Source organism: Aquarana catesbeiana, linkage group LG03, assembly GCF_042186555.1.
Source record: "Aquarana catesbeiana isolate 2022-GZ linkage group LG03, ASM4218655v1, whole genome shotgun sequence".
Taxonomy (NCBI): domain Eukaryota; kingdom Metazoa; phylum Chordata; class Amphibia; order Anura; family Ranidae; genus Aquarana; species Aquarana catesbeiana.
In genome coordinates this window covers 718111849-718126538 of record NC_133326.1, presented here as the reverse complement: position 1 = coordinate 718126538, position 14690 = coordinate 718111849, and the positions used below count along the sequence as shown (strand labels likewise).

General features: G+C 42.9%; 1 protein-coding gene across 2 annotated transcripts in view; it reads right to left on the bottom strand.

Moving 5' to 3' along the window:
- The window catches only part of LOC141133707 (C-type lectin domain family 10 member A-like), a 119849-nt gene that overhangs the window by 19714 nt on the left and 85445 nt on the right, over positions 1 to 14690 (bottom strand). For both annotated transcript variants that reach the window (XM_073623205.1, XM_073623204.1), the window contains exons 8-9: positions 9104 to 9178; positions 4329 to 4480 (exon numbers count right to left, since the gene is read on the bottom strand). In XM_073623205.1, coding sequence (XP_073479306.1) covers positions 4329 to 4480; positions 9104 to 9178 — 227 coding nt within the window. The remainder of the gene's footprint in view (positions 1 to 4328; positions 4481 to 9103; positions 9179 to 14690) is intronic.

Sequence of the window (14690 nt, the reverse complement as noted above, 5' to 3'; positions counted from 1 at the left end):
ATATGCATAGTATTGTCATAAAAAGTGTTTGGGGACCTGAGTCCTGCCCCAGGGGACATGTATCAATGCAAAAAGAAGTTTTAAAAATGGCCGTTTTTAGGGGAGGAGTGATTTTAATAATGCTTAAAGTGAAACAATAAAAGTGTAATATTCCTTTAAATTTCGTACCTGGGGGGTGTCTATAGTATGCCTGTAAAGGGGCGCATGTTTCCCATGTTTAGAACAGTCTGACAACAAAATTACATTTCAAAGGAAAAAAAGTCATTTAAAACTACTCGCTGCTATAATGAATTGTCGGTCCGACACTAAACATAAAAGTTTGTTGATTAAAAACGGCATGGAATTTCCCCACAGGGGAACCCCTGAACCAAAATTTAAAAAAAAAATGGCGTGGGGGTCCCCCTAAATTCCATACCAGGCCCTTCAGGTCTGGTATGGATATTAAGGGGAACCCCGCGCCAAATTTTTTTTAAAAATGGCGTGGGGTACCCCCAAAAATCCATACCAGACCCTTAGCCGAGCACGCAACCTGGCAGACTGCAGGAAAAGAGGGGGGGACAAGAGAGCGCCCCCCCTCCTGAACCGTACCAGGCCACATGCCCTCAACATTGGGAGGGTGCTTTGAGGTAGCCCCCAAAAGCACCTTGTCCCCATGTTGATGAGGACAAGGGCCTCATCCCCACAACCCTTGGCTGGTGGTTGTGGGAGTCTGCGGGCGGGGGGCTTATCGGAATCTGGAAGCCCCCTTTAACAAGGGGGCTTGTTAAAGGGGGCTTGTTAAAGAAGGGGGCTTGTTAAAGAAGATGGAAATGAAGTTGAAAGAAGAAGAAATTAATAAAGGACTTGTCAAAAACCGTCTCTTGTGTTTTTAACCTTTTTGACACTTTTTTTTGTGAAATGGTAGGGGTACATTTGTACCCTATTACCAATTCACACAGGGGGGCCGGGATCTGGGGGTCCCCTTGTTAAAGGGGGCTTCCAGATTCCGATAAGCCCCCTCCCCATAGACCCACACAACCACCGGCCAAGGGTTGTGGAGATGAGGCCCTTGTCCTCATCAACATGGTGACAAGGTGCTTTGGGGGGCTACCTCAAAGCACCCTCTCAATGTTGAGGGCATGTGGCCAGGAATGGTTCAGGAGGGGGGGGGGGGGGCGCTTTCTCGTCCCCCCTCTTTTTCTGTGGTCTATCAGGTTGCGTGCTCGGATAAGGGTTTGGTATGGATTTTGGGGGGACCCCACTCCATTTTTTTAAATTTTGGCGTGGGGTTCCCCTTAAAATCCATACCAGACCTGAAGGGTCTGGTATGGATTTTGAGGGGGACCCCCACGCCATTTTTTTCTAAATTTTGGTGCGGAGTTCCCCTTAATATCCATACCAGACCTGAAGGGCCTGGTATGAAATTTAGGGGGACCCCCATGCCATTTTTTTTTTTAAATTTTGGTTCGGGGTTCCCCTGTGGGGAAATCCCATGCTGTTTTTATCAATGAACTTTTATGTGTATTGTCGGACCGACAATTCATTAATAGCCGCGAATAGTTTTAAATGACTTTTTTTCCTTTGAAATGTCATTTTGCTGTTCTAAACACAGGAAACATGCGCCCCTTTACAGGTATACTATAGACACCCCCCAGGTACGAAATTTAAAGGGATATTTCACTTTTATTGTTTCACTTTAAGCATTATTAAAATCACTGCTCCTGAAAAAACGGACGTTTTTAAAAATTATTTTTGCATTGATACATGTCCCCTGGGGCAGGACCCAGGTCCCCAAACACTTTTTATGACAATAACTTGCATATAAACCTTTAAAATGAGCACTTTTGATTATTCATGTTCGTGTCCCATAGACTTTAAAGGTGTTCGCGTGTTCAAACAAATTTTCTGCCTGTTCGCAAGTTCTGGTGCGAACCGAATCGGGGGCTGTTCGACTCATCCCTATTCTAGAGTGTTGAAATCCAACATAAAAATCATGGAATTTAAAATTAAGGACTAGGCATGAGTTTTGACTTAACGTTGGCTGTTCAAGCTTTTCATCAAAATGTGGACTTTTTTCTGGTTCAACAGGCTCCCAACATCATATATAGAAGTGTATTTTCTACAGCTACTATGTACGACAGCTTCCTTCCTGTCAATGGTTGTTAATATCAATTAGCAACCAGTGACTTCACTACTGCCCCATACATTTAGATTCCATTCACACCTTGGCGTCCCGGTTTATGGGCAAAATTGCTGCAATTCTGCCCGCGATCCAGGATGCCAAGATGTGAACAGAGCTTTACCGGCTGGGAATCCCCGAGCCATGTAAACAAAGGGTAACGTAACGAATATCACCCAAGAGACTCCACCCCTTTGTTTACATTTAGCAACAGGAGCTGGGAGATATCACTTGCCGAGAGTGGATCGGCCTCCCTGGATGATGTGAATATTTATGGATATACATCATTAGACTTTTTTTTTTAAATTAAAGGACTTGTCTGAAAGTGTGGTGTTATTTACTGTTTATGTTAAGAAAAAAAATGTTTAAAAAAATCTAATAAAACATTTTTTATTTAGTTATTTTTTAACATACAATCTCCAGTCAACATCCCTGATCACCACCACACCAGTCATATGATGGCACTGTACTGTACTGGTGACAGTAAAAAAAAAATTGTGAAAAAATGCCAAATTTTAATAAATTTGTTCAAAATTTGGGACAAAAAAAACTCAAAAAACTCAAAAAACTCACCATGCTTCTTACTAAATACCTTATACTGTCTACTTTCCCAAAAAGGGACATTTGTGTGTATGTGTGTGGGTGTGGGGGGAGGGGGGTATTTTTACTGCCCTAGCATTTTAAGGACCTCAAGAAATGAGATGGGCCGTCAATACATCAGGATTGGTCAATGTTCAGATATACACTATGTCACCAAAAGTATTGTGACACCTGCCTTTACACACACATGAACTTTAATGGTATCCCAGTCTTAGTCTGTAGGGTTCAATATTGAGTTGGCCCACCCTTTGCAGCTATAACAGCTTCAACTCTTCTGGGAAGGTTGTCCACAAGGTTTAGGAGTGTGTCTATGGGAATGTTTGACCATTCTTCCAGAAGAGCATTTGTGAGGTCAGCACTGATGTTGGACAAGAAGGCCTGGCTCGCAGTTTCCGCTCTAATTCATTCCAAATGTGTTCCATCGGGTTGAGGTCAGAACTCTGTGCAGGCCAGTCGAGTTCCTCCACCCCAAACTCTCTCATCCATGTCTTTATGGACCTTGCTTTGTGCACTGGTGTGCAGTCATGTTGGAACAGGAAGGGACCATCCCCAAACTGTTCCCACAGAGTTGGGAGCATGAAATTGTCCAAAATGTCTTGGTATGCTGACGCTTTAAGAGTTCCCTTTACTGGAATTAAGGGGCCAAGCCCAACCCCTGAATAACAACCCCACACCATAATCCCCCCTCCACCAAATGATTTAGACCAGTGCATAAAGCAAGGTCCATAAAGACATGGATGAGCGAGTTTGGGGTGGAGGAACTTGACTGGCCTGCACAGAGTCCTGACCTCAACCCCATAGAACACCTTTGGAATGAATAGATAGATGGATCAGTATATAATAATGGGATAGATACGTAGCACCCTCCTAGATAGGTACTAGGAGTAGATAGATTTAGCATTGCTCACTGTAGTCAGTGAGGCTGTATTTTTGTGTTTGGTAAATTTTAGCTTTGTCTCACTGTAATTAATTAGGCTGAAATTCTGGGTTAGGCAAATTTAGCTCTAGCTCACTGTAACCAGTGTAGCTGCATGTGATTGTTTAGTTTCTGCTCTATGACTCAATAGGCTGCAGATTTGATTGCTTTCACTCTGTATCTCCAGGGTTACTAGGTAATTCTGGACTTTCGGTGTAGAATAATGTAAATGGTCAGCATGCGAGTCAGTCAGGCCTTCTCGTCCAACATCAGTGCCTGACCTCACAAATGGGCTTCTGGAAGAATGGTCAAACATTCCCATAGACACACTCCTAAACCTTGTGGACGGCCTTCCCAGAAGAGTTAAAGCTGTTATAGCTGCAAAGGGCGGAGCCAACTCAATATTGAACCCTACGGGCTAAGACTGGGATGTCATTAAAGTTCATGTAAGCGTAAAGGCAGGCGTCCCAATACTTTTGGCAATATAGTGTATCTAACTGGAAATGCAAGATAGTACCGCATTAAATGCATCAAATTTGCAAGTCACATGAATCCATAACCTTTAAACATGAAACCCCAAGTCCTTATTTTCAGCAAATGACATATATGAGGGGTAGATATAGGATATGATCAGGATTAATTCATCATTCTTACCATCTCCCCCTCGCCATTAATGACCACCAGTTGGGCATTCATGTCCTCACATGCTTTCTTGGAAACATTCCATGGTTGTGCATCCAAGGACACGTAGTAACAGCTGAGTCCATAGTGTGTCCACCCCTCACTGCATGTTAGATTAAGAGAGCCTGAGGGACCAAGAAAAGAGGATTACAAGGGTCATGCCACATTGTATTCATTACAGTAGCTCAGATGGACCAAGATAGTAAAATTGTAGTGAAAGGGAATCATTGATAAATAGCATTACATCTCCAGTTGTAACCTCCTGGCTTCTTTTATGTCTTGTATGTATTTTATGTATTTGATTCTCAACTAGGGGGATCTTCTTGCTATAAGTCCAAACCTTGCTCCTGTCCACCTGAGAACTTTGTGTGTCACCAACCAACTTTGTATGTTCCAGCAGAAAGAGACTCATCATAATGGGTAGGTGTGAAGACCCACAAGCTCAGTGCAGAGATGATGGAAAACCTTCATAATGGTCACAGCACCTGGGAACTCAGTGCATGGATGGCGAGAGACCCTCATAATAGGCACAGAAGGTGTACAGACCCAGGAACTCAGCACAGGGATGGTGGGAACCCCTCATAATGGGCATAGCAGGTGCACAGACCCAGGAGCTCAGTGCATGGATAGTGGGAGCCCCTCATAATGGGCATAGCAGGTGTACAGACCTGGGAACTCAGCACAGGGATGGTGGGAGCCCCTCATAATGTTAATAGCAGGTGTACAGACCTGGGAACTCAGCACATGGATGGTGAGAACCCCTCATAATGGGCACATCAGGTGTACAGACCCAGGAACTCAGCACAGGGATGGAGGGAACCCCTCATAATGGACACAGCAGGTGCACAGACCTGGGAGCTCAGTGCATGGATAGTGGGAACCCCTCATAATGTTCATAGCAGGTGTACAGACCCGGGAACTCAGCACATAGATGGTGGGAACTCCTCATAATGGGCACATCAGGTGTACAGACCCAGGAACTCAGCACATGGATGGTGGGAACCCCTCATAATGGGCACAGCAGGTGTACAGACCGAGAACTCAGTGCATGGATGATGGGAACCCCTCATAATGGGCACAGCAGGTGTACAGACCCGGGTACTCAGCACAGGGATGGTGGGAACGCCTCATAATGGGCATAGCAGGTGTACAGACCTGGGAACTCAGCACAGGGATGGTGGGAACCCCTCATAATGGGCACATCAGGTGTACAGACCCAGGAACTCAGCACAGGGATGGAGGGAACCCCTCATAATGGACACAGCAGGTGCACAGACCTGGGAGCTCAGTGCATGGATAGTGGGAACCCCTCATAATGTTCATAGTAGGTGTACAGACCCGGGAACTCAGCACATAGATGGTGGGAACTCCTCATAATGGGCACATCAGGTGTACAGACCCAGGAACTCAGCACATGGATGGTGGGAACCCCTCATAATGGGCACAGCAGGTGTACAGACCGAGAACTCAGTGCATGGATGATGGGAACCCCTCATAATGGGCACAGCAGGTGTACAGACCCGGGTAGTCAGGACAGGGATGGTGGGAACGCCTCATAATGGGCATAGCAGGTGCACAGACCCGGGAGCTCAGTGCGTGGATAGTGGGAACCCCTCATAATGTTCATAGCAGGTGTACAGACCCGGGAACTCAGCACATGGATGGTGGGAACCCCTCATAATGGGCACAGCAGGTGTACAGACCGAGAACTCAGTGCATGGATGATGGGAACCCCTCATAATGGGCACAGCAGGTGTACAGACCCAGGTACTCAGCACAGGGATGGTGGGAACGCCTCATAATGGGCATAGCAGGTGCACAGACCCGGGAGCTCAGTGCGTGGATAGTGGGAACCCCTCATAATGTTCATAGCAGGTGTACAGACCCGGGAACTCAGCACATGGATGGTGGGAACCCCTCATAATGGGCACAGCAGGTGCACAGACCCGGGAACTCAGTGCATGGATGTGGGAGTCCCTCATAATGGGCATAGCAGGTGTACAGACCCGGGAACTCAGCACAGGGATGTTAGAAGCCCCTTATAATTGACACAGCTGGTGTACAGAGCTTGAAAATCATTGCAGGGATTGTGATACTGTAACTGCTCATAATGGCCACAGCAACTGGGTGTAGGGATGATTAGAGCCCCTCAGAATAGGCACAACGGGTGTGCAGACCTGGGAACTAATTGCATGGATGGTGGGAAACCCTCATAATGGGCATAGCAGGTGTTTAGACCTTGAAACTTAGTGCAGGGATAGTAGAAACCCTTTTAATGGTCACAGCAGGTGTACATGCCAGGAACTCCGTGTAGAGAGCTCACCAATAGAAAAGATAGAAGAAATTATGGGAATTTGATTCTCTAGAACACACCTGTTAAACTTGTGTTTTTGGTCCCTTACTTCCTTCTTTTTGGCCTAAACATCAAAAATCTTCTACATTTCAAAATAGAATACATTTTAATTTGAATACATGAGAAAATAATTGAATAGAAAAGAATAGAATAGAAAAAAAAGAATAGAATATACTATAATGGAATAGAAAAGAATAGAATTAAAAAAAAAACAATGAAATAGAATATAAGCATTTCCCAAAAGTCAAATAGAATCAATTCAAATTAGAATAGAATAGAAAACAATAAATTAGAATAGAATAGAAAATAACAGCATAGTATAGAAAAAAAAAAAGAATGGAATATAAAGAATATAACCATCTTTTGAAACTCGAATTTCAAACAGAATAAATTGTAATGTGAATAGAAAAGAATATAAAAGAATAGACAAATAGAAAAAGAATAGAATTAAAAAAACAATAGAATAGAATAGAATTGTGTTTTTGGTCCCTTACTTCCTTCTTTTTGGCCTAAACCAGATGTATTATTTAAACTGAATGAGATACCCTCTCTGTACCCCAGTAAATAAAGTTACTCTTCCCTATGTAGGCATAGGTTCACTAGCAGTCTTGCTGTATTTTGTTTAATTTTGCTTTTGAACTCAGGGAAAATCTGTATCACATAAACTTTCAGTCATTCCGTTGGGAAGGCTTTAGAGTCCTGAATCAGCGGTGAGTACAGAGAATCCCATCTGTTCAGTCAGCTGTCCATATCCTGGTGAGCTTGTCCTCAGTTGGTTAGACCTGGCTTTGACCAAACATGGAGGCAATGTTCTGGAAGGACCCTTTTCCCTCCTCCCATTGAGGTAGAGAGGTTCCCTCTGGGGATAGGATTCCTGTAAGAAGACTGTGTTCCTGGTTGTAGATCCTAGGGCAGGAGTCTGGGCCTACAATGTATCATCTTCTGTATGAAAGCCATGTGCCTGGAGGCCACATGATACCAATTCTGTCCTATGTTAGATTAATCACCGGAATAGAGGAACACTGCAGCCTTTTTTAGTCTGTTGTTCTCCAGATGAAGCTGTGAGATGCTCCAGGGTAGCAATATCCATACAGCAGGAGGAGCTGTAGGAGTCCCTGAGAGTTTTCTGTATTCTACCTCCTTCTGTCCTACCCTTCTTCTATCGAGTTGGAATAAATAGACAATCTGTAGTCAAGTCTGGACCTACATTCCTTCCATGATGCAAGAAAATGTAAATGATGGACCTAGAGAAGATATAATCCTAAAGGAGGAGTCCCCCTTGTAGCCATAAGATCTCTTTAGATGGAGGGACTAAAGACTTTACTAGACCCTGTCACCAGACCACTAATTTTAACAACAATCTTCCCATAATATATTATGTGTATTTCATGTATTTTATGCATGTTATTTACCCATAAAAGTCTCCCTTGTGTGACATCCATAGGCCCTTAGTCCCCTGCTGGGTCCCGCCATCTTGGATGTGATGTCAGAAGCCCCAAAATACTTTGGTCATGTTTTCAGGATTTCCTTCACTTTGCACGGGTGGTTTAAATCAATGTCCATAGTTTGGAGATTATGAAAGATTTTTTTTTTTTTATCTAAGGTCCCTTTCACACTAGTGGACTAATTGGTTCCGCCTGTCAGTTTTTCAGGTGGACACAATCAAACCCTTCAGGTGTCCCTTTACACCCACCGACATCCGATCCAATCCTATCCGCTAAAAACAGACAGATGGGGATCCATTCTCTATCCATCTGGTGGATCGGAAAGCTAAATGGACAGGTAGTCTGCTTACATCCGTCCACCCATAGAGGAGATGTCCATATCTGCTCTGCATAAGCGGAGTGGACAAGCCACCTACCTGCTCATTGGTGATCAGTGGACAGATTCCACGCTGAACAGGTGGACTCCAGTGGAGCCTGCCCCGTGTGTAAAGGGCCTAATGAAAATTCCTAAAACATGGCCTGTTTACTCCTTACAATGCAGCTACATAAAGGTTATGTGGGGGGTGGCAGAGGAGCTGGGCCAGCAAAGATGACAATTAGACACTTCCAGATAAGGACATAGGTTGGACTTGATGGACTTGTGTCTTTTTTCCAACCTCGCCTACTATGTAACTATGTAACTAGGAGAGGGAGATGATGGACAAGGAAGGAGGGGGCTGTGCTACAGAATTGACTAGTCACAGTTACACACGATACCATTACATTCGACCCTGGCCCCTCCCCATTCATTTGGCTCCTCCCAACTCAAATGCTACTTTGTATAGTAAGCTAAACCTTACTTGCTGGAATTGACCACTGTAACCTTTAGTGCAGATACCACACCTTATAGTAAAAAAAAAAAAAAAAAATCAGAAAATTCAGGGGGATCAGGAAGGACAGGATAAACGTACTTTTCATTTTCTGGACCTCTTCTGTCACTTTCCCCAAAACTCCCAACATTCTCTGAACGTCGCTGTAAAGAAAAACTGAAATACACAGAAAGTCAGTTAATATCTGCCAGATCTATCCATACATCTACTAGACACATGCAGTTTGTTTTGTTCCGAATTTAAAGTTGGACACATTTTTGTTTTTTTTCAGAAATTGTGGTGTATCTGAAGTACCGAATTTAAACAAATCCGAAATAATGAAAAAAAAAAATTCTGACAAAATTCTAATTCTTATCGATTTTAATCGTTTTCGAATACGAATAGTTTTCCAATTTCCAAAGAGAATAAAATAGAAAATAAAAGAATAGAATAGAAAAAAAAATATAACAGACTAAAAAAAGAATATAACAGAATATAAAAGAATAAAATAGAATCAAGTAAAACAGAACAAAATAGAATAGAAAATAAAAGATTAGAATAGAATAAAAAATAATAGAATAAAATAGAATACAACCATCTTTTAAATTTCAAAATAGAATACATTTTAATTTGAATACATGAGAAAATAATTGAATAGAAAAGAATAGAATAAAAAAAAATAGCATAGACTATAATAGAATATAAAAGAATAGAATTTAAAAAAAAACAATGAAATAGAATATAACCATTTCCCAAAATTCAAATAGAATCAATTCAAATTAGAATAGAATTGAAAACAATATATTAGAATAGAATAGAAAATAACAGCATAGTATAGAAAAAATAGAATGGAATAGAAAGAATATAACCATGATAACCACGAAATTCGAATTTCAAACAGAATAAATTGGAATTTGAATAGAAAAGTATAGAATAGAATAGACAAATAGAAAAAGAATAGAATTAAAAAAATGATAGAATGTAATAGAATAGAAAAAATATAACCATTTCCCCAAATTTGAAATTTGAATAGAATAGAAAAGAATAGATTAGAATAGGAAGATAGTTATATTATTTCTATTCTATTCTGTTTTTTTCTATACTGTTCTGTTATTTTGTATTCTATTCTAATATATTCAAATTTGAATTGATTCTATTAGAATTTTGGGAAATGGTTATATCATTTCTATTTGATTCTTTTCTTTTTCCCATGATTGATGCTGCTTTTGGGATGACCACTAACATCTTCTCATTGGAGCCCCTACGGTGACAACTCATTATTGATCTGGACTAGGGATGAGCTTCGAGTTCGAGTTGAACTCATGTTCGACTTGAACATTGGCTGTTCGCAAGTTCGCTGAACAGCGAACAATTTGGGGTGTTCGCGGCAAATTCGAATGCCGCGGAACACCCTTTAAAAGTCTATGGGAGAAATCAAAAGTGCTAATTTTAAAGGCTTATATGCAAGTTATTGTCATAAAAAGTGTTTGGGGACCCGAGTCCTGCCCCAAGGGACATGGATCTATGCAAAAAAAAGTTTTAAAAACGGCCATTTTTTTGGGAGCAGTGATTTTAATAAAGTGTAAGATCCCTTTAAATTTCGTAGCTGGGGGGTGTCTATAGTATGCCTGTAAAGTGGCGCATGTTTCCCGTGTTTAGAACAGTCTGACAGCAAAATTACATTTCGAAGGAAAAAAACCCATTTAAAACTACTCGCGGCTATTGCATTGCTGACAATACACATAGAAGTTCATTGATAAAAACGGCATGGGAATTCCCCACAGGGGAACCCCGAACCAAAATTAAAAAAAAAAAATGACGTGGGAGTCCCACTAAATTCCATACCAGGCCCTTCAGGTCTGGTATGGATATTAAGGGGAACCCCGGCCAAAATTAAAAAAAAAAATGACGTGGGGTTCCCCCTAAATTCCATACCAGACCCTTCAGGTCTGGTAAGGATTTTAAGGGGAACCCTGCGCCAAAAAAAAAAAAAAAAAACGCGTGGGGTCCCCCCAAAAATCCATACCAGACCCTTATCCGAGCAAGCAACCTGGCAGGCCACAGGAAAAGAGGGAGGGACCATACCAGGCCACATGCCCTCAACATTGGGAGGGTGCTTTGGGGTAGCCCCCCAAAACACCTTGTCCCCATGTTGATGAGGACAAGGGCCTCATCCCCACAAACCTGGCCGGTGGTTGTGGGGGTCTGCGGGCGGGGGGCTTATCGGAATCTGGAAGCCCCCCTTTAACAATGGGACCCCCAGATCCCGCCCCCCCCCCGTGTGAAATGGTAAGGGGGTACTTACCCCTACCATTTCACTAAAAAACTGTCAAAAATGTTAAAAATGACAAGAGACAGTTTTTGACAATTCCTTTATTTAAATGCTTCTTCTATCTTCCTTCATCTTCTTCTTCTGGTTCTTCTGGCTCTTCTGGCCCCGCCCCCCGTTATTTAAGAACCGTCAGATGAGGAGACGCCGTCACACAGCGGGAGCCTCCCTCCATGCCAGCATGGGTGCGGAGCGGCCCGGAGAAGAAAATGAAGAAGAGAAGAAGAGAAGAAAAGAAGAGAAAAGCGGGAGCCTCCCCCCATGCCATGGGTGTGGAGCGGCCCGAGGAGAAGAAGATAGAAGACACCGCGGAGGAGATGCTGGACGAGAACGCCGGAAGAAGAACCAGAAGAGCCAGAAGAACCAGAAGAAGAAGATGAAGGAAGATAGAAGAAGCATTTAAATAAAGGAATTGTCAAAAACTGTCTCTTGTCATTTTTAACATTTTTGACAGTTTTTTAGTGAAATGGTAGGGGTAAGTACCCCCTTACCATTTCACACAGGGGGGGGGCCGGGATCTGGGGGTCCCCTTGTTAAAGGGGGCTTCCAGATTCCGATAAGCCCCCCGTCCGCAGACCCCCACAACCACCGGCCAGGGTTGTGGGGATGAGGCCCTTGTCCTCATCAACATGGGGACAAGGTGTTTTGGGGGGCTACCCCAAAGCACCCTCCCAATGTTGAGGGCATGTGGCCTGGTACGGTTCAGGAGGGGGGCGCACTCTCGTCCCCCCCTCTTTTCCTGCGGCCTGCCAGGTTGCGTGCTCGGATAAGGGTCTGGTATGGAATTTAGGGGGAACCCCACGTCATTTTTTTTTTTAAATTTTGGCCGGGGTTCCCCTTAATATCCATATCAGACCTGAAGGGCCTGGTATGGAATTTAGGGGGACTCCCACGTCATTTTTTTTTAAATTTTGGTTCAGGGTTCCTCTTTGGGGAATTCCCATGCCGTTTTTATCAATGAACTTCTATGTGTATTGTCTGCAATGCAATAGCCGCGAGTAGTTTTAAATGAGTTTTTTCCTTCGAAATGTCATTTTGCTGTCTGACTGTTCTAAACACGGGAAACATGCGCCCCTTTACAGGCATACTATAGACACCCCCCAGCTACGAAATTTAAAGGGATATTACACTTTTATTGTTTGACTTTAAGCATTGTTAAAATCACTGCTCCTGAAAAAACGGACGTTTTTAAAACTTTTTTTTTGCATTGATCCATGTCCCCTGGGGCAGGACCCAGGTCCCCAAACACTTTTTATGACAATAACTTGCCTATAAGGCTTTAAAATTAGCACTTTTGATTATTCATGTTCGTGTCCCATAGACTTTAATGGTGTTCGAACAAACTTTTTTCCTGTTCGCATGTTCTGGTGTGAACCGAACAGGGGGGTGTTCGGCTCATCCCTAATCTGGACGTAGGTGCTGCTTGTACCATCTTACCTGCAGGCGTCCTGGTTGGAGAGCTTGTTTTGGAGGATCTTTTCACGCTTGATTGACCCACCGCCACTGGCATGTGTGTCCACGTTTTGGGGTAAGAGTACCCATTCCTCACCCTTCCTTGGTGTTGGATACACATCCCAGATTGCTGTGTGTGAAAGTCACTCTCTATATGGTATACCAGCTTATTCTCTTCACAAGAATGATTACATCTCATTAATATGTTTGAGAGACTATATACCTTTCATTGAATGCTTTTATGGACCTTCCAATAAGATTACAATAGATATATTTCAATGCTGATCAGCCTTGGTCAGACCACATCTCATGTGCAATTATTATATGGACTACATCATTGCCTTTTGGTTCATGCGGTTGTGCTGTGTTCACATAAGTCTATTTATTGTTTTCACTCATGCACTGAACACGTTTAATATATTGTATTAATTGCATATTCATATTGCTATTCACCATTTCATTTGTGAATATCCACCCTAAGGGGTTTTCTTTGGGGTGGTCATACTCTTCTCAGCGCTGCATTTTTTCACTTCTAGAGCTAAATTTGCCTAATCCAGAATTGCAGCCTAATTTGTTACAGTGAGACAAAGCTAAAATTTACAGAACACAAAAATACAGCCTCACTGACTACAGTGAGCGATGCTAAATTTATCTACTCCTAGTACCTATCTAGGAGGGTGCTACGTATCTATCCCAATATTATATACTGGTCCATCTATCTATTCATTCCAAAGGTGTTCTATCAGGTTGAGATCAGGACTCTGTCCAGGCCAGTCAAGTTCCTCCACCCCAAACTCACTCATCCACACTATATTGCCAATAGCATTGGGTCACCCCTCCAAATCATTTGGTGGAGGGGGGGATTATGGTGTGGGGTTGTTTTTCAGGGGTTGGGCTTGGCCCCTTAGTTCCAATAAAGGGAAATCTTAAAGTGTTTGTGAACCCATATTTATAAGACTATGCCAGCACATCTATTAGAGGTTGGCATAGCACACTATGTAAGTGGTTTTAAAAAAACAAGTGTTCTAAATACCGATTTTTCTTCAGGCCGGTCACATGAGTCTTGGTGGCTTTCCAGCTCCGATGGATGTCTTCAGTGGGAGGAGCCGTGATCTCTCTTTAACGTCAGCCGTTGGGCTGCCCTGCATCCAGTGTGCTTTCAGAACGAGCATTCAGTGCTGCAGGAGGTTTCGTTACTGATCATAGAATGAGTCTGTCCACAGACTCTGTGGACCTTTTGACTTTTATAAAAATGAATCAGTCCTGGATTACCAGCTATGAAGCCCCTGATGCCGATGTCACTGATTAAGTCTTTTTGGGATGTGGAATCTCTGCAGGACTTCGAGGGTGCCTAGCTTTGAGGATGCTCAATCATGTCACCTGGGAGAATGTTTTTGGTATAGGTTTCATGGGCACAATTAACACCCAAAGACCAATTTTTCAGCACCTGTTTGACAGGTGCATATCATTGCAATTTTTTTCCCTTCATCAAGAGCATCTCTATAGGGTTGCGGTGGGAAGGCACCCCTGACACCCAAAGAGTAATTTTTCTGCACCTGTCTGACAGGTGCATGTCATTGCAATTTTTTATAGCTAGGCCAATTCTTGCTTTCATCAAGAGTACCTCTATAGGGTTACGGTTGGAAGGCGCCACCGACACTCAAAGACCAATTTTCGGCGCCTGTTTGACAGGTGCATATCATTGCAATTTTTTTACAGCAAGGCCAATTCCTGCTTTCATCAAGAGAACTTCTATAGGGTTACGGTGGGAAGGAGCCCCCGACACCCAAAGACCAATTTTTATGCACCCATTACTTCTATCCAAAGTCAAAGTGACACCAGAATGTATCCAAAAATCTCTAATCCTGTTCCCAGTGCACTACATTGTGGCCTCATCATACACACTGG